The sequence below is a fragment of the Periophthalmus magnuspinnatus genome, chromosome 5 (assembly GCF_009829125.3).
Source record: "Periophthalmus magnuspinnatus isolate fPerMag1 chromosome 5, fPerMag1.2.pri, whole genome shotgun sequence".
Taxonomy (NCBI): Eukaryota; Metazoa; Chordata; class Actinopteri; order Gobiiformes; family Gobiidae; genus Periophthalmus; species Periophthalmus magnuspinnatus.
The window spans coordinates 178,470-198,469 of record NC_047130.1 but is presented as its reverse complement, the minus strand read 5'-3'; the positions used below and the strand labels follow the sequence as shown (position 1 = coordinate 198,469).

General features: G+C 46.2%; 2 protein-coding genes across 2 annotated transcripts in view; one reads left to right on the top strand and one right to left on the bottom strand.

The window, feature by feature from the left end:
- The window catches only part of polr2b (RNA polymerase II subunit B), a 15,148-nt gene extending 1,049 nt beyond the window's left edge, over positions 1–14,099 (bottom strand). The window contains exons 1-23 of the mRNA XM_033966126.2: positions 14,003–14,099; positions 12,294–12,366; positions 11,548–11,698; positions 9,816–9,928; positions 9,083–9,302; positions 8,490–8,648; positions 8,251–8,415; positions 7,461–7,657; positions 6,602–6,721; positions 5,668–5,854; positions 5,223–5,366; positions 4,646–4,785; positions 4,444–4,555; positions 4,172–4,326; positions 3,481–3,679; positions 2,765–2,933; positions 2,175–2,271; positions 1,521–1,615; positions 1,118–1,368; positions 882–971; positions 669–776; positions 493–606; positions 202–362 (exon numbers count right to left, since the gene is read on the bottom strand). Coding sequence (XP_033822017.1) covers positions 202–362; positions 493–606; positions 669–776; positions 882–971; positions 1,118–1,368; positions 1,521–1,615; positions 2,175–2,271; positions 2,765–2,933; positions 3,481–3,679; positions 4,172–4,326; positions 4,444–4,555; positions 4,646–4,785; positions 5,223–5,366; positions 5,668–5,854; positions 6,602–6,721; positions 7,461–7,657; positions 8,251–8,415; positions 8,490–8,648; positions 9,083–9,302; positions 9,816–9,928; positions 11,548–11,698; positions 12,294–12,366; positions 14,003–14,021 — 3,239 coding nt within the window. The 5' untranslated portion in view covers positions 14,022–14,099. The remainder of the gene's footprint in view (positions 1–201; positions 363–492; positions 607–668; positions 777–881; positions 972–1,117; positions 1,369–1,520; positions 1,616–2,174; positions 2,272–2,764; positions 2,934–3,480; positions 3,680–4,171; positions 4,327–4,443; positions 4,556–4,645; positions 4,786–5,222; positions 5,367–5,667; positions 5,855–6,601; positions 6,722–7,460; positions 7,658–8,250; positions 8,416–8,489; positions 8,649–9,082; positions 9,303–9,815; positions 9,929–11,547; positions 11,699–12,293; positions 12,367–14,002) is intronic.
- Positions 14,100–15,043: 944 nt separating this feature from the next.
- LOC117370902 (ER membrane protein complex subunit 3-like) overlaps positions 15,044–20,000 on the top strand; it is a 12,390-nt gene continuing 7,433 nt past the window's right edge. The window contains exons 1-5 of the mRNA XM_033966450.2: positions 15,044–15,100; positions 16,379–16,535; positions 17,126–17,183; positions 17,584–17,677; positions 18,498–18,602. Coding sequence (XP_033822341.1) covers positions 16,384–16,535; positions 17,126–17,183; positions 17,584–17,677; positions 18,498–18,602 — 409 coding nt within the window. The 5' untranslated portion in view covers positions 15,044–15,100; positions 16,379–16,383. The remainder of the gene's footprint in view (positions 15,101–16,378; positions 16,536–17,125; positions 17,184–17,583; positions 17,678–18,497; positions 18,603–20,000) is intronic.

Here is a 20,000-nt window from a genome sequence, read left to right as displayed (position 1 = left end):
CAGGACAGGGGTCAGGACGGGGGTCAGAACAGGGGTCAGAACAGGGGTCAGAACAGGGGTCAGAACAGGGTCAGGACGGGCTCAGAACAGGGTCAGGACGGGGTCAGGACGGGGGTCAGAACAGGGTCAGGACAGGGTCAGGACGGGGGTCAGAACAGGGGTCAGAACAGGGGTCAGAACAGGGGCCAGAGCTGGACTCACCGGGACCGGCCCTCCATGGGCTGTCTGTTGAGGATCTGGACAGGACCTCGGGCTCTGGAGTGGATCTTGTCGTCCACCATGTGCTTCAGACGCTGGTAATACGTGGGACCGATGAAGATCTGTGAGGTCAACTTCCTCCCCGTGAAACCATTGTACAGCACCTGGACCAGAACAAGACTTTAGACCAGACCTGGACCAGAACAAGACTTTAGACCAGACCTGGTCCAGAACTGGACCAGAGGGACACTGGTACCAGAGGAGGAGGCCCCTGGTGCCAGAGGAGGGACTGACCTCGTTTCCTCGGAGGTGGTAGCCGTACTCTGAGAGCAGGTTGGACACTTTCTGCACGTTGACGGCGTCGTTGAAGGGCGTGGCGTCTCCGATCTCTCCTTTGTTGGCCGATACCTGTGACACACATCAGGGTTAGAAGTGCTCAGACGGCGAGCGGCGCCCCCCAGTGGCCGTACCTTCCCCTGTAGACACTCGATCAAATGGCCCACAGTCATTCTGGACGGGATGGCGTGAGGGTTGATGATGATGTCTGGAGTGATGCCCTCACACGTGAACGGCATGTCCTGAAAACAAGAGCGACTTTAGTCTGTGTGTCTTGTTCTGATGTTTTGTATTGATTGCCTGATTTTCATTGGCTCACAGCACGTCCCAGAGCAGTAGCGACGTACCTCTTGTCTGTACTGGATCCCGCAGGTTCCCTTCTGTCCATGTCGACTGGCAAATTTGTCTCCGATCTGAGGAATCCTGACTGAACGCACCTGGAACAACAGCACCAGGTCAGAACATGCACAAGTCAAACACGCAACAGCAGAGGGAAGACGCTGAACTTTGTGCACAGTGGTCTGGTCTAACAGTTTTTGTCTTATTACAGAGATGTGAACCATGAACCATGAGCGTCTCTCACCCTGATCTTGCAGAACTTGTATCCCTCCTGGTTGAGCGTGACCATGACCTGGTCGACGATGCCGGTCTCGGACGTGCGCAGGAAAGTGCTGCAGTCTCTTTTGGTGTAGCGGCGGTTTGTGGAGTCCAGCTCGTCTTCGTTCTCCGGCAGAGTGACCGTCTTCCCGATGATCACGTCCTCTCCCGACACGCGCACGCCCGGGGCGATCAGGCCGTCGTCGTCCAGTTTGTCGTAGATCGCATGTCGCATTCCTGCACGAAACACAAGATGATTACTACTACTGCTACTTTTTTACTTTGGGTAAAAATGTGTTACAAAAGATATACGTTAAATACTCCCAAAAAAACAGTTTTTCTTTTATAAGATAAAGGAGTCGTTCTTAAACAGGACTCTTGTTCCTCACCCTGACACGTCTCTCGTGTCGGCTTCTCAAAGATCTCTTCTTGGTCGAACCCTTTCTTGGACTCCTGTTCTTTGTATGAGCGATAGAACACAGACCTGCATCAGAGACCAGGGTTAGACCAGGGTTAGACCAGAGCCAAGAACTGAGAGCAGAGAGCAACGAGCTGAAAGAAGAGCAAAGAGCAGAGACCAGAGACGAGAGCAGAAAACAGAGACCAGAGCAGAGAGTGGAGAGTGACCAGAGGCAAGAGCAGAACTGAGAGGAGAACTAAGAGGAGAACTGAGAGGAGAACTAAGAGGAGAACTGACAGCTGAGAGCACAGAGCAAAGCAGAGACCAGAGGAGAAAGCCGAGAGCAGACCAAGTTCACTGATGACACAAAACCAGACAGTTTGTCATATTTAAAGAGGGAGTATTTTACTTTTATGGGGTCTTAACATATTTAGATCATCATGTTTCCTTTTATTGATTTGAAGTCCCCCGTCCCTTTACTCTGCGTCTCCCTCTCCCATCAGTCCATTAATGAAATAACTGCACCAGGTTTGTGTAGTGTATTGTATGTTTTTGTATATTTATGGAGAATTGTCATGTGGGAATCAAACAGAACAGGTGTTTCAGGAGTGAAAGTTGAAGTGACAGGCTGAAGGCTCCAGACCTGAAGAAGCCACGGTCCACAGCAGAGCGGTTCATGATCACAGAGTCCTCCTGGTTGTAGCCGGTGTAGGACGCGATGGCCACGATGGCGTTGATGCCTGGAGGAAAATAGCAGCACGTCAAACACTGGACTGGAGGTATTACACTGTAATATGGCGATTCATACGGCATAAAAAAGATCGATCTACAGCTGCAGCAGTATCTCCAAACATCTGACCCTGAAATTTACATCTGAACAAACAGGTTCTGAAATGTGACTCATCAGTTCAGATTTCAGACTTTTTTACTTCTATGGGGTATTAAAGAGGGGGTTAAGACGGAGCAAGGGTTATGTAGGCTTGTGGGTGGAGCCTCGTACCGCCTTGTACTGCTAACCTTAAGGAGGGCAGGGCCCAGGAGAGATCTCTAGATTACTCAAACATGCACAGATGACGTCTAAAACCTCTTCAGGCGTGTTTTTGATGAGGAAACATTATAACATTATAAATTGTTTTCTTGAGAGCAGTTCATTTACCCAGTGTCCCTGTTTATAAACCCTCCAGTCTCACTCTGTGCCCCTGTTGTTCGCTCGTGTGTGGTGCAGTGCGTCACCTGCTGGCAGTTCTCTGAAGCGCAGATACTCCATGGAGCGCGTGGTGACCAGGGGCTTCTGGGGGTAGTACAGCACATGGGCCAGAGTGTCCATCCGCACGTGGAAGTTTGTGATGTACACGCCCATGGCCTGCTTCCCCATAGCAGACTGGTACGTGTTTCTGGGAGACTAATGAAATAAAATACTGTAAATGCAGGAGAAGGGACGTGAGCGGGATTCAGACGCTCAGTGTGGAGGTAATCTGGACTGGCCAAATAAATAAAAGTTACTCTTTAAGTTACTCTTTAAGTTACTCTTTAAGTTACTCTTTAAGTTACTCTTTACTTTCTTGGACAACTACTTTGTACTTGAATAATATTATTGTGAAGTAGCACCACCTCTGGTAAAGTGCAAATATTGAGAAAATACTCAAATACAGAGACCAGGAGTAAAAGTAGTGGAGTAATAGTACAGGTGAGAGCAGCTGCAGTAAGACAGAACAGATGACAGCAGTACTACAGATGATAGTGGTAGTAGAGCTCGTAGTAGCAGTAGTAGTCGTGCCAGTAACAGTAGCAGTAGCAGCAGTGGTAGAGATGTGAACAGTAGTTGAAATTATAGCAGTAGTAGTGGTAAAAGTAGTAGGAAAAGTAATGATAGAAGCTGCAGTATTTGTATTAGTTGTCGTAGTAACAGCAGTAGCAGTAGTATTGCAGTAGTAGCAGAGCTGTAGTACCTGGTTGTGGTCAGGGAAAGGGATGATGGAGGCGCACACTCCCAGGATCATGGAGGGGTGGATCTCACAGTGGGTGTAGGTGGAGCAGTAGGCCACGCCCTTCTCCTGGAGGTCATCGGGGGTCATGGCCAACATCACCGTCTCCTCCTCCAGCGTATCGATGTACTCGACCACGCCAGACGCCACCAAGTCCTGCCAACTGAGAGCGAGACCGAGCTTAGACACGGTTCAGGTCTGAAGTGGACCTGGAACATCTCTCAGCCTCGAGGAACACAGTGAGGGCCAGGGGTTAGAGGGGTTTTAGGGTTAGAGAAGCACTGAGGACCACACTGAGGACCACACTGAGGACCACACTGAGGACCACACTGAGGACCACACTGAGGACCACACTGAGGACCACACTGAGGACCACACTGCCGAGGGTTAGAGGAGGAGGAGAGTTGGAGGAGATAAGGGTCACTAGTAGCAGTAGTAGCCCGCACTCCCTGGAGGTCAGACCCAGCTCTTACAATACTTTATGGATTAACAACCTGAGCTCATTCGAGCTCGTGCTCTGCGGTCCAGACCCTCTGACCCTCTGCGGTCCAGACCCTCTGACCCTCTGCGGTCCAGACCCTCTGACCCTCTGCGGTCCAGACCCTCTGACCCTCTGCGTGCTCAGAGTAGGAGGGAGTGTCCAGCCCACACTTACCTGTAGTTGTTGTATTCCCGCTCTTTGAGTTGATCGATGTGGCGTCTCTTCAGTAACAGCTTCTGCTTCTCCACAATAAGCAGCGGGCGACAGATCCGCCCGGCGTCTGTGTAGATCCGGATCTCGCGCTCCCGAATGTCTCTGATCATGGACACCTGGAGACAGGAGAAGAACAATGGGCACGATCATGTGTGAGTGGAGTTTATTCTTGTTAATGAGATGTCCTACACGCAGATAGAACATGTCCTACTGCAGATACCATGTGTCCTGACCTCTGACACGATGATGTCCATCTGTCTCCTCAGTTTCCTCAGGGTGTTCATCAGTTGTTCTGGGTCTTTGTGGATTCCGACCCAACAGCCGTTCACAAATATCTTAGTGGCACTAGAAGAAAAGGACGTAGTCACTGGGTAAAACGCTCTCACTCGTGACTTTAAATGTGGTTGGTTCAGAGTTTTCATTGGTCCGTCTTACTCAGCGATGGCGGCTGGTGAGATTTCCTCCAGGTTCTCCATACTCCACTCCTCCAGAAACTCCAGGATGGGGCTGGGCTGAGACCCCACAGAGATGTACGCCATGAGGGCCAAGTTCTTCACCAGACCCACAGCATGACCCTGAACAGAACAAGAACTTCTTCAAACAAGCACATTTCTGTTGACTAAAAGAACTGATGTATTTGAGGTTAAGAGGGTGTAGTTGAGTCAATAATAAAATACACAAACTTTGAATAAAAAGGACAATACTAACATCAAACTTAATTTCATATAATAAAATAAAACAATATTTCTGGTTAAAATTATACAAAAATATCTTGTCAAAATGGTCTCTGGTCCGGTCTCTGGTCCCTGGTCTCTGGTCCCTGGTCTCTGGTCCCTGGTCTCTGGTCCCTGGTCTCTGGTCCCTGGTCCCTGGTCCCTGGTCTCTGGTCCGGTCTCTGGTCCCTGGTCTCTGGTCCGGTCTCTGGTCCGGTCTCTGGTCCCTGGTCCGGTCCCTGGTCCGGTCCCTGGTCCGGTCTCTGGTCCGGTCTCTGGTCCGGTCTCTGGTCCAGTACCTCGGGGGTCTCTGCAGGACAGACCATGCCCCACAGTGTGTTGTGGAGCTGTCGGGGTTTGGCCAGTTTTCCGTCTCGTCCAATGGGAGAGTTCACTCTCCTCAGGTGAGACAACGTGGAGGCGAAGGTCAGACGGTTCAACACCTGCAAAACACACACGATTAACATCCTCCTCTGCACCTCCTCTGAGCCACTGTCCCTCCTCTGCACCTCCTCTGAGCCACTGTGCCTCCTCTGCACCTCCTCTGCACCATATATTCACTGTCTGTCTCTGCTCCTCTGGCCCTGCGCCTGTCTGCGTCAGAGACTGCGTGACCCCTCAGTGTCTGACCCCTCAGTGTCTGACCCCTCAGTGTCTGACCCCTCAGTGTCTGACCCCTCAGTGTCTGACCCCTCAGTGTCTGACCCCTCAGTCTCTGAACCCTCTGACCCCTCAGTGTCTGACCTGGGACACTCCCGCTCTGGCCTGGTGGGCTTTCTTCACGTCTCCCCAGTTTCCTGTGGCGAGTGAATACTTGAGTCCGTCTGAAATGATGCGTGTTTTTATGGCCAGCTCCAGGTTGAAGTCTTTTCCTCGGTCGATAAATTTCTGAGCGTAAATTCGAATCTCCTTCAGTAAATTCTTAAACATCCTGAAATCAACACAAGACGTGAAGAACACAGTAGAATAAAGGACACAGTAGAATAAAGGACACAGTAGAATAAAGGACACAGTAGAATAAAGGACACTGTAGAATAAAGGACACTGTAGAATAAATTAATTATATAATTAATTAGCTAATTATTGCTCCATTCTGCTGCAGCTCAGGCCTTTTAAAGAGACTGTACATTTAAAAAAGTTTTACTGGGATTATAATCTATGATCTATATTATAATCAAAATGATAATATGAAAATATGTGTATATTTAAAGAACAAAAGTCAGCATTTACGACAGCGTTCAAACAGTGTCATTTATCAAGTTTTTTGTTTTTTTTTTAATGTAAATAATCCTTATGTCTGTAAGGAATGATTTTGTATATTGTTATTATTTTTTTCTTTTACTACTATATGTACATTTTGTATCCTTATTGTGTATTTATTTATTTTTTTCTCTTCTTTATATTTGCTCATCAAAAGGAGATCTCAGGTAAAACAGGTGGGACGTGTGGGGTTTAAAAAGAGGAAAAATATAATCAAAATGTAACTTGTATAGCTGCAGATGACACCAACATTTTGATCACAAAAAAGGTTTTGTACATGTTTTTGTGTAGATACTAACACCATGTTAAAGTACTGTGTGTACTTTTTTCCTGTGTATTTCTGGCAGCAGCACTTGTAGTCACACACATTTACTTGTTCACATTATAACACAAAAAAACGTCCTGTTTTATTACTGACCCTCTGAAGAGAAAGGCCAGCAGAGGTCCAGCCAGGTCCAGCCTCTTATTTCCATAATGATCCCTGTCGTCCAGCTCTCTGCGCCCCAGAGCGGCCAGTAGGAGGCGGTGTACCATGTACCTGTGTGGAGATGAGGAGGAGGAGGAGGATGAGGAGGAGGACGAAGAGGAGGAGGACGAAGAGGAGGAGGAGGGCACAGGTCAAACTATAAACACAGGAGTCAGAACATTTACCCGAGGGGATCAGAGAGCAAAGAGTCACAGATAATCAGGGGACTCGGCTCTTTTACGGGATCTGAATCTTTTGGATAGATTCATTTCAAAGAGCCGGTCATAAAACTGTGTCTTTATGTTTTTATTTGAGAGAGAAACGACCAAGGCTCAGATATGTTTAAAATGGTTCAAACTGAGAGTGAGACTGTGTTTTCCCCTTTGAAATGATGTAACTCTGAATAAAACATTGCACCACAAAAATAATAAAAACACAAACGGCTGTTATTTTGATCCCAAATGTGTTTTTGTGCATGAACGTCTCATGTGAAGGGAAGAAGAACTGATTTTATAGAGGGTCATAGGATGCAACAGTAAAACATTTGGATCTAGTTTGACAAATGTAGTTTTCATCTTAATTTCTGGCCAAAATGCAACAGATTAGGACAGATATTAAAACTACAAAACTAAAGTTTAAACTCTTTTCGACAAATAAATACATTTACATATTAAAAATAATAATTATGAAGATACTGCACTGAAAAGGCAGACGTTAAAGTCACACTGTTCCACTGAGAGTGAGCAGAAGGATCAACAGAAGGATCCAGAGTGAGCAGCAGGGGGCGCTGGTCCTTGGTGCTGGTACTGACCCGAGAAAGTAGGCCTTCTTGGTCTCGCAGAAGTCGCTGACGCCCACGTGGGGGAGCATCTCCTTCTGCAGGACCTCCTTGGCGTACTTGATCCTGCGCTCTTTGGTCACTCCAGGTTTAGCTCCTCGAGATCCAATGAAGTTCAGAGCCACGTTCTGCTCCTGGATCACAAACGCCTCGTCCAGAGACGGCTTCACCTGGACAGCACAGAGCAGGGGTCAGAGAAGGGGTCAAGGGTCAGAGCAGGGGAGAACTACTGTGACATTTGAGGTCAAGCTGCCACATAACTGCATAACGTGTCTTTTCGCTGTTACTGATATATTCACTGTGATTTTAATAGTTACTTGTGATGGATTCTCACAAACTCATGAGGATCCATCTTGGCGACGCTGGATGGACCAATCACAGAGCAGCACTGAGGTTTGTGTGGAAACCAAAGGCCAAGAGCTCGAACCAAACAAGGGACAGCGTCAGGCAGACTTCAGACGATTATAGTGAAAATATGGACTATTTATTTTGTTGTGCATCTGAACAGGGGAGAGGTCTGAGCTTTTCACTGGACGTAACAGAAGTTTGACGTTTTGACCAATCAGATTCAAGTGTCAGTCATGATGTTCTGCCTTTTCCCAATCACAAGTTACATTTATTGAACATGACTAAAAGCTCTGAAAAGTTCATTTTGGAGATTAGGGCAGCTTTAAACTTTGATACTTCTGATGGAGTTTATAATGTGAATCTTAAAACAGAGATTACAGGTGCAGCCCCCTCCCCGTTAGCTCAGCTGCTTTACCATCTCCATCATCTCGGGATCGTCAAAGTCGTAGATTATGTGCTCGAGGATGTCTCTGTCGGACACGAAGCCCAGCGCTCGGAACACGATGATGATGGGCACTTCCTGTCGGATGTAGGGCAGAGTGGACACGATCCTCTGTCCGATGGCGCTCTTCTTTACGCCCTGCAAACACACACACACTGATAAAGACACCGGGCGCCTCCACCCTCAGACGTGGTTCAGCCCTCAGCCCTCACCTGTCCTCCACGGGCCATCATGCTGACCCAGATGGTGCTGGTGGGTCTGGAGGAGTTTTCCAGACAGGAGCGACACTCGGCGGTGTAGGCGTATTTAGAGTCTTTTTTGGCGAAAACGTAAACGGTGTTGGTGGCCATCTTCTCCTGAGCGATCAGCACCTGGACCAGGACGAGACATTAGATCTCACACAGGACTCTGTGTGTATGTGATGGTGTAGTTTCCTTTATGTTCTCTCTCCATCACTGCTCTTCTTATATTCATCCCTCTCTCTCTTCTTCTTCTTGCTCCGCGCCCCTTCTCTTCTCTCCCTTCAAGTTCTCTCATCTCATCTCCTCTTCCCTCCTCTCTCCTTCTCTCTCCTCCTCACCTTCTCTCTCCTCCTCTCTCCTCCTCACCTTCTCTCCCCTGAACACTCTCTTGTTCTCTCCCCTCCTCTCCCCTCCCCTCCTCTCCTCTCCTCTCCCCTCCTCTCCCCTCCTCTCTCCTCCTCTCCCCTCCTCTCTCCTCCTCTCTCCTCCTCTCCCCTCCTCTCCTCTCCTCTCCCCTCCCCTCCTCTCCCCTCCTCTCCCCCTCCTCTCCCCCTCCTCCTCACCTTCTCTGACCCGTTGATGATGAAGTACCCTCCGGGGTCGAGTGGACACTCGTTGAGTTCGCACAGGTCTCTGTCGGTGAGTCCGCTGAGGAGGCAGTAGGTGGAGCGGAGCATGATGGGGATTTTCCCGATGAAGGTTTTCTGGTGCTGTGTCTGCAGCTGCTCCTCTCCCTCTTTGATGATGGTTTTGGTGATGTCCACGTACAGAGGAGCAGAGTATCTAGACCGAGAAGACACCTGGTAAGACGCTGGTGTAAGACTCGTGTGACACTGGTGTAACGCTGATGTAACACTGGTTCAGTCCTGGTTCAGTCCTGGTTCAGTCCTGGTTCAGTCCTGGTTCAGTCCTGGTTCAGTCCTGGTTCAGTCCTGGTTCAGTCCTGGTTCAGTCCTGGTTCAGTCCTGGTTCAGTCCTGGTTTAGTCCTGGTTTAGTCCTGGTTTAGTCCTGGTTCAGTCCTGGTTCAGTCCAGGTTCAATCCTGATCAAGTCTCGCTTTAGTCCCGCTTTGTCCTTAGGCAAGAAAAGTCAAACAATGGCAGTGATCTTCAGCTGCATGTGTGACATATGTGACATCACACAGAGCTGATTTTGGGGCGTACTCTACAAAAGCAGCGGTGTCTTAAGGCCTGGACGTTCTCTGCCTGTCCACACACAGACACTGATCTGATCCAGAGGAGACACTGATCTGATCTGGAGGCGGAGCTCATGTGAGGTTGTGGGGGCGGAGCTTACGTGAGGTTGCGGAGGCGGGCTTCGTTGGGCATCATGGGAGAAGGTGCTCCATCTCGTTCCCAGTGTGTGGGCTTGGACAGGTAAATCTGTTCAAACTTGAGCAGGAAGCGCGGCTGGACACAAACAGATGGAGATGAGTACAGAGGAGAACAGAGGAGTCCAGAGGAGAACAGAGGAGTACAGAGGAGTACAGAGGAGAACAGACGAGTACAGAGGAGTACAGAGGAGTACAGAGGAGTCCAGAGGAGTACAGAGGAGTACAGAGGAGTACAGAGGAGTACAGAGGAGAACAGAGGGAGTACAGAGGTCTACAGAGGAGAACAGAGGAGAACAGAGGAGTACAGAGGAGAACAGAGGAGAACAGAGGAGTACAGAGGAGAACAGAGGAGTACAGAGGAGTACAGAGGAGAACAGAGGAGTACAGAGGAGTACAGAGGAGAACAGAGGGAGTACAGAGGTCTACAGAGGAGAACAGAGGAGAACAGAGGAGTACAGAGGAGAACAGAGGAGAACAGAGGAGTACAGAGGAGTACAGAGGAGAACAGAGGAGAACAGAGGAGTACAGAGGAGTACAGAGGAGTACAGAGGAGAACAGAGGAGTACAGAGGAGAACAGAGGAGTACAGAGGAGTACAGAGGAGTACAGAGGAGTACAGAGGGAGTACAGAGGTGTACAGAGGAGAACAGAGGAGAACAGAGGAGTACAGAGGAGTACAGAGGAGAACAGAGGAGTACAGAGGTGTACAGAGGAGAACAGAGGAGAACAGAGGAGTACAGAGGAGTACAGAGGGAGTACAGAGGTGTACAGAGGAGAACAGAGGAGAACAGAGGAGTACAGAGGAGTACAGAGGAGTACAGAGGAGAACAGAGGAGTACAGAGGAGTACAGAGGGAGTACAGAGGTGTACAGAGGAGAACAGAGGAGAACAGAGGAGTACAGAGGAGAACAGAGGAGTACAGAGGTGTACAGAGGAGAACAGAGGAGTACAGAGGAGTACAGAGGAGTACAGAGGAGTACAGAGGGAGTACACTTGAGATTATTACTCTAAGAGCAAAAACTTCAATAGTTGGCATGTTTTGATCAATTTTTAACCCATTTTTAATTGATTGATTTAATTTAATTTGATTTAATTGATTTTTAATCAATACTCACTGATGTCAATGCAATAGTAAGGACAATGTGTTAAATATGTTGTCACAATTCTAAAATTTCACACTATTCCCATACTAAGAAATTGACTTTGTGCTGGAGAGTCTGTTGTTTTTTGCCTGGCTGGAATGCTCCACAGTGTGGTATAAACTCCTCCATTTTGGATATATTTAAAGGTCTTTTCTATTCAGCTTATTCCAGATGTCGTGGGCGGAATACAGAGCCGTTTTAAAGCCTCCAGAGAATCTGCAGTCAACGAGTTGGTCACAGGACACTGAACATTTTACACAAATCAACACTAATTTACATCAGATTTTAGTTGAAACACTTTTCCCAAAGCCACTGTAGATGCATTTATGGTGGAAAACGGTCAGGAGTCAGAAAAAATGTTTTGGTGCTGCCACCTGCTTGTCTCCATGGAGACAGAGCTTTTATGCCACTCTGTGGAACATTCCAGACAAAACACAGAGATAAGGTTTTGGCTCCTCCAGTAGAAAACTCGCCACTTTATATCACTGGTGACAAAGTGGATGTGTAAACGTGCATCTTTGGACCTGAGAATGCTTTAAAAGTCAAATACTCACAGGTTCTTCCACCTCCCCGGAGGTGTGCTGGGCCTCCGCCTGCAGGTCGATGGGAGGAGCATCCTCTACGATTCTCTGAACAGACATCTGGATAAACTCATCAAAGGAATCCAGCTGCTGCCGGACCAGGCCTTTCTCATCAAAATAGGAACTAAAAAACATACAATATTCAGAATGAGTGAAGGTTGAAATGAGGCTGTGAAGAACAAAACTTTACATCATCACCATCAGAAGATTAACAGATAAATATTGTAGTTGTGTCCATTTAACCCCCCTCACCTCTCGTACACTGCGTACTGAGTGTGAGGGGGAGTGGTTCTTGATGTAAAGCACTTTGAGCCTTGAAGGTAGAAAAAGCTCTATGTAAAAATGTGACCGTTTACGTCACACTGGGAGAATTCTGTCCAAACTTTCTGCAAAATTTACAGGCACATTTTCTGACACTTTAAACAAAATAAAGGTGTTTTCATTGTTTTATATTTGTCAAATAGTAATCTCTGTGACATTAGAGGAGTTTTGACAGGTTTGATAGGTAATGGTTATAGAATTCTCTAGTGTGATGCCATAACTTCCAAATATGACACCTAAAAATAGTTTTTCAAAAAAAAGTAGTAAATTCTTAAATATAAGTGTGTCGGGTCTAACCTGCCATAAAGTGTGTGTGAATGTGATACAAAAATGCCATGTAAAAGTGTCCAGGTGTGTGCGTGTGTCTGTGTGTGTGTGTGCAGGTGCGTGTGTTTGACCTGATGACGATCCAGCAGGCTTCCTGCCACAAATCGGGGGTGATCTCATCATCGTCTTCATCGTACTGTGGATCTGCACAACACAAATACTCCATTACAAAACTGATCATGTGATCAGAGCTGGAGCGCAGGGCGAGGACTGTTTTAAAGAGCTGCTAAACTCCACTGGAGGTGTCTTGCCCAAGGACACATCATCAGACACAAAAAGATCCTTTTTTTACCAGTGGATAGGTTTTATGGATGTGCAATATTGAGCCCCAATATCCTTCTCCTCCATCCTTCAAAAGTAAAAGGAGCTGTTAACTTTATTCCACTTTGTGATGTCATGAAGTGGTAGTTTTAGAGCATTTTGAGCTTTGAAGATGTAGACAGACTAATAATGCAGAATTACTCACACATGTGTGAATGAAACAAAACACAACTCCAGGTATCAACATTCTTAAGAAATCAGATTATAATAAGATTATGGTGTAATCACAGCCACTGAATTATGTGCATGTCTCATTTGAAATATTCCTCCATCTAATTTAAAGTTTTAGACGTCATGTAACACTCACATCTCATTAGAAAAGCTCAGCCCCACACAACCTCGTCTAAGCCAATGTTCTGCCTCTGACAAACACATGACTCTTGTCATTTACAATGTGAGCAACTTTTCTTTAAATATTAAAATATTCTGAGGACTGCTTCTGGTCTGGGAACACCTTGGGGTCCCACCGGAGGAGCTGAAGGAAATGTCTGGGGTGAGGGAAGCTGCCCCTGCATCCTGGCCCCAGATAAGAGGAAGAAAATGGATGGATAGATTAAAATATCCTTTAAACAATTAGCTAACACTGCATTTTCCTTTTATGACAAACATATATATGTGTTGATGCAGCTTATAGGTTTGCGTTTATTAACTCACTTGTAGTGACAATAATGGGTTAGCTTACAAATTATGCTGAAAGTGCAGTTAAAGCTCATATGAATTATTGAAATATTATCCAGTTTTGGGATCTTAAAATAATATCTCATGACAAATGGGTTGACAACACCCTGATGCAGAAGAGCCCAAAGCTCTGCTCCTATATAGACAGTTGCCTTATAGTCTCTGCATTGAAAACGGATTCATAACTTGCACAAATAGTTTTTGGGGTTGAATTCCCACCAAGAAAACATGGAGCAGAGCCCTGTCCAAACATACATCCTCTGCTGCATTTAAAGAGCCACATGAGGCTGAGATCTGATCTGTTCTAATGTTTCCTCGTCACAAACAGACCTGGGGTTGTGTTTTGTTTCAGTCAAACACACAAAACCTGCATATTTATGGAACACACTGTGTTTTTAAACTCCACACACCTTCACTAGAATCATTTGGATAATTTCAGTCCTGATTTTGCCCATGTTTACTGTCTAAAGGTAAAAAAAAGATGTTAACTGGAAAACTACAGATTAATAACAAAGTTTTACTCAAACATGTAAATGAAAAAACACAACTCCAGGTCTGTTTTTTGCTTCATAGAGTCTGTATTAATAACACATTAATATAACACATAAACTAGTGACACAAACAGCTCTGGCGTTAGCATTAGCACTAGCGTTAGCTTTAGCTCGCTCTCGCTCCGTCGGGCTCAGTGTTAAAGGCTCATATCCCTCGTGTTTTCAGCCTCTGATCTGAGTCTGGTCCTGGTTCTTTCCCCCCGAGCCCCAGACCCGCTGTGGGAGCTCACCTTCGTCCTGGTCGTACATGTTTATGTTCAGGACCGGTCCAAGCTGCGCGTGAAGGAAACAAAGCTGCGCGCGCACGACAAGCCACTTCCACACTCTGATACGTCACTTCCGCACTCTGTTACGTCACGTCCGCCGCTCGTCTAAACTTTCTTTTTTAAACGTTATCATTACAAAAAAATAGTAGAAGTAATGACATACAAACAACAAACAACATGGGGAACACAGCTTCTGTAAGGCTAAATAAATAAATAAATAAATAAATAAATAAATAAATAAATAAATAAATAAATAAATAAATAAATAAATAAATAAATAAATATGATGACCTGAACCTGAGCTTTATCCTCTGTTTCCTCCTGTTTCCCTCAACATCATTCACTATTCACTTCACCTGGAGTCTGTTCATCTTCACATGTCCTGTCCCACTCCCCTCTGCAGTGGAACTGTTTCAGATGCCCTCCCACTGACCACTGGCTGAAGGACCTGGATTTGTTTAGTTTTTTCTTGCAGAGGAGGGTCTAAGGACAGGGGGCGCTGTGGGACAGTTCCCCATTTGTTTGTTTTCTGTTCATTAATTTGCTTGTCTGTTATTGACCAATGTCTGTTTCATTGTTGATTGTTTTCTAACTTTCTAATGGTTTAATTCTCATGTTCAACCCTAAAAGTCAACTGCTATTGTGATTTTGGGTTTTCTTTCTTTCTTTCTTTTTTTTTTTTTTTTATTTATTTTTTTTTACCCTAAATAAGATTAATTGCTTCAATGCTATCAAATTACTTTCATTTATTGATTTAAACAACCACTATACGAAAAGCTTTTTACATTTTTGTCTTTAATATTTTTTGTATATAAATTCCTTATTCATGTGTAAACTGTGACCTGTAAAACAGTAAAACACACACAAAAAACAAAACAAAACACAATAAAAACAAACAGAACTCCTCCTCCTCTCTGTGGCCCCGCCCCCTCAGAGGATGCGTCATTCAGGACCATAGAGGGGCTGGTTGTTTCTGATTGGCTGTTTGAGGGTCAGGGGGCGTGGTTGATTCAGAGGAGACGCTCGTGGCTCTGCGGCTCGTGGCTGCGGACACAGACTGTGGTGAGAAAGTGCTTTTTATTTGGACTAAAGTTTGTGCAAAGTCTATAAAGTTGGACCTGAGAGCTGCGCGGATGAGTTTAAGAGCAGAAAAGAAAAAGATCAGGGTTTAGTTTGACACGACACGGACGGAAATGTGCTGCGGTGAGGGCCTGACAGGTGGCCCCGGACAGGTGGCTCCTGAAGGGCCCATATCACACAAAACTGACTCTGTGAGGTTTAATCCATGTTCTAATGCTGTTTCCTCCTCAAAAACAGACTTGGAGTTGTGTTTTGTTTCATTCACACATGTTTGAGTCACACTTTATTATTAGTCTATTACATCCCCAAAGCTCAAAATGCTCTGTTCCACCTTGTGATGTCATCAAGTGGTAGTTTTAAAGTGAACAGCTCCTTTTACCTTTAGTTCAGTCACGATAAGAGGCAACTCCAGGACTGAAATGATCCAAATGATTCTAGTGAAGGTGGAGTTTAAAAACACAGTGGAGCACTTCCTGTATCACCACATGATGACATCACAAGGTGGAACAGAGTGTTTTCAGTTTGAGAGAAGAACTCAGCCTAAATCTGCAGGTTTGTGTGTTAAACATGTGAGAATGAAACAAAACACAACTCCAGGTCTGTGTGTGACGAGGAAACATTGTTAAACTTCCACACGGGGGCAGTAGAGTGAACACTTCTGCTGTAGAATGTCGTATTTTGTCAAAAGATGAAGTAAAAGTATGTTTTAACCTTGTGTTTCTATGGAAACATGTATTTGAAAGTTACACTGTCTCTTTAAGAGAGGAGGCCAAACTAAAATAGACACTCCCAGAATAAGTCTCCTCTTTTCTCTCCTCTCCTCCTCTCTCTCCTCTTCTATCTCTCCTCCTCCTCTCCTCTCTCTTTTTCTCCTCCTCTCCTCCTCCTCCTCCTCTTCTCTCTCTTTTTCTCCTCCTCTCTCTCTCTTTTTCTCCTCCTCTCTTCTTCTCCTCCTCTCCTCTCTCTTCTCCTCCTCCTCTCTCTCTCTCTCCTCCTCCTCCTCCTCTCTCATTATCCTCCTCTCCTCTCTCTTCTCCTCCTCTCTCTCTCTTTTTCTCCTCCTCTCCTCTCTCTTCTCCTCCTCCTCCTCTCTCTCTCTTTTTCTCCTCCTCTCCTCCTCCTCCTCTCTCTCTCTTTTTCTCCTCCTCTCCTCCTCTCCTCTCCTCCTCCTCTCCTCCTCCTCTCTCTCTCTCTCTTTCTCCTCTTCTCCTCCTCTCCTCTCTCCTCTCCTCCTCCTCTCCTCCTCTCTCTCTCTCTCAGGTGAGATGGGTCCAGAGTTGTTGCTGGACTCCAGTATTCGTCTGTGGGTGGTTCTGCCCATCGTCTTCATCACCTTCCTCTCAGGTGTGCTCCGACACCATGCGTCGACCCTCCTGCAGCGGGACAAGGAGGCGGGGCAGGAGGCCATCTCTGACAGGTGAGGGCGGGGTTAGGGTCATCTCTGACAGGTGAGGTGACAGTGGCTCAGTGGTTGAGTGCTGGTCCCAACCCGAAGGTCAGAGGATCGAGTCCCGCTCGGACCAAGTTCTGTCGTTGTGTCCTTAGGCAAGACACTTCACCCACATTGCCTAGTATGAAAGTGGTGTGTGCAATGATAGGTGGTGGTCGGAGGGGCCGATGGCGCAGATTGGCAGCCTCGCTTCCGTCAGTCTGCCCCAGGGCAGCTGTGGCTACAGTAGTATCTGACCATCACCAAGTGTGAAAATGAATGAATAATGAGTCTAGTGTAGAGGCTTTGACACGACTGTGAAGAGCATTAAAGTGTAAGACATTATTATTATTATTATTATTATAGGTGAGGGCGGGGCTAGACTGACAGGTGAGGGTGGGGTAAGGGTCATCTCTGACAGGTGAGGGCGGGGCTAGGCTGATCTCTGACAGGTGAGGGCGGGGCTAAACTGACAGGTGAGGGCGGGGCTAAACGGACAGGTGAGGGCGGGGCTAAACTGACAGGTGAGGGCGGGGTTTCACTCCTCTGTAACGTTATGATCTGTGTTTATTTTTCAGTCAGGTTTTATTAAGGAGCCGAATTCTCCGAGAAAATGGGAAGTACCTGCCCCGACAGGTGAGGCCGATTTAAAATGTAATGTACCTCAATCCTCCTGGGGCCTGGTGTAGTCTGGTGATGGATTAGTCATGTGACACCATGAATTAGTCATGTGACACCATAAATCCATGTGACACTGGGACTACATGTGTCCTATAGCTAACCTGAGGCACCACACTGACTGTGAGTTTGTACATTTCAAAATGACAAGATGATCCATAAGATAAAGGTTCAGTAGATCCACACAGCATGTTTTTATTTCATGTATTGTGTTTGTCTCGTTTGGACCGTGTTTGTCTCGTTTGGTCTGTGTTTGTCTCGTTTGGTCCGTGTTTGTCTCGTTTGGACCGTGTTTGTCTCGTGTTTGTCTCGTTTGGACTTGCAGATTCTTGATAGTCCTTTTCTCTGCTTCTTTCAGTCGTTCATGATGAGGAAACACTACTTCAACAACGCAGAGACGGGATTCTTCAAAAAGACCAAGAGGAAGGTCATCCCCAAGAATCCGCTCACAGGTTCCACCAAATACAGACTTTGGTTTGGTTCTGGTTTGGTTCTGGTTTGGTTCTGGTTCAGCTCTTCAGAGGTTTTCTCACTGTAGGACTTTTTCAGTCCCTGGTTCCATCTCGATTGCTTAAATAGTGAAGGACCTGGAGGCGTTTGCTTTGGAATTTTAGATTCTGCCTTTGTTGGAAAATAACAATGGACAAAACCAGTGATTTTTGTTTCAGAGAAAGTTTTACATTATTGATCCAACTTCTCTGATTTTGTTTTCAAATCAAATAAAAGTCAATATAAAGCAGAGCTGTCAAACACATTTTCACCGAAGGCCACATCAGCAAAATGGCTACGTCAAAGGGCCAGATGTAAAATAAATCCAACTACTTTTTAAACTTGTTCATTGTTTCTGTATTTATTATTTATTCAAGTTACAAATATTACATATGCATTTTCCTAGATGTAAAAATATGGCTGCGTAATTGCATCTCCTGATAAAATAACATTTTAAGACCATCATATCAACTTACTCTATCGAGGGCCGCATAAAATGATGTGGAGGGCCACATTTGGCCCGCGGGCCTTGTGTTTGACATATGTGCTTTAAAGAATATGACAGAGCAGAGCACAACATGGACGACTAAAGCTGGGGTGAGTTGAGTGGTTTAGTCCTGATGTAATCCTGGCTCACTCCCGTCTCACTCCCGTCTCACTCCTGTCTCACTCTTGTCTCACTCCTGTCTCACTCCTGTCTCACTCCTGTCTCACTCTTGTCTCACTCCTGTCTCACTCTTGTCTCACTCCTGTCTCACTCCTGTCTCACTCTTGTTGCTGCAGACAGTGGGATGGTGTTGGACATGATGAAGGGGAACCTCACTAACGTCCTGCCCATGATCCTGATCGGAGGCTGGATCAACTGGGCCTTCTCCGGTTTCCTCACCAGTGAGTAGAACCTACACCACCTACACCACCTACAGCATCTACAGCATCTACACCTACAGCACCTACAGCATCTACAGCATCACCACCTACACCTACAGCACCTACACCTACAGCACCTACACCTACAGCACCTACACCTACAGCATCTACACCTACAGCACCTACACCTGCAGCACCTACACCACCTACACCACCTACAGCATCTACACCTACAGCACCTACAGCATCTACAGCATCACCACCTACACCTACAGCACCTACAGCACCTACACCTACAGCACCTACACCTACAGCATCTACACCTACAGCACCTACACCTGCAGCACCTACACCACCTACACCACCTACAGCATCTACAGCATCTACACCTACACCACCTACAGCATCTACACCTACACCACCTACAGCATCTACAGCATCACCACCTACAGCATCTACACCACCTACAGCACCTACACCTGCAGCACCTATACCACCAACACCACCTACAACATCTACATCTACAGCATCTACACCACCAACACCACCTACAGCATCTACACCTACTGCACCTACACCTGCAGCACCTACACCACCTACAGCATCTACACCTACTGCACCTACACCTGCAGCATCTACAGCACCAACACCACCTACAGCATCTACACCTACACCACCGACGGCACCTCTTTAACGTCTTTGAATACATATTTTATTATGTTCCATTTCCCTTTTGTACTTTTCTTCCATGTTCTAACTCCTCTAACAAAGTTCCTTTGTCAAACACGTCTGAGGTTGTAGATGTTCTCCATGCAAGTCTGGATAATTTAGAGATCTTTCCCAGACCCTATTCAAACCCTCCTTATGCTCAGAAACATGATTCTTTTCAAAGCTCAGCCCACAAGTCGACCTCATCCATGTGTCATACAAAACGACACACTACATCTACACACAAAACGACACACTACATCTACACACAAAACGACACACTACATCTACACACAAAACGACACACTACATCTACACACAAAACGACACACTACATCTACACACAAAACGACACACTACATCTACACACAAAACGACACACTACATCTACACACAAAACGACACACACTACATCTACACACAAAACGACACACTACATCTACACACAAAACGACACACACTACATCTACACACAAAACGACACACTACATCTACACACAAAACGACACACACTACATCTACACACAAAACGACACACACTACATCTACACACAAAACGACACACTACATCTACACACAAAACGACACACTACATCTACACACAAAACGACACACTACATCTACACACAAAACGACACACACTACATCTACACACAAAACGACACACACTACATCTACACACAAAACGACACACACTACATCTACACACAA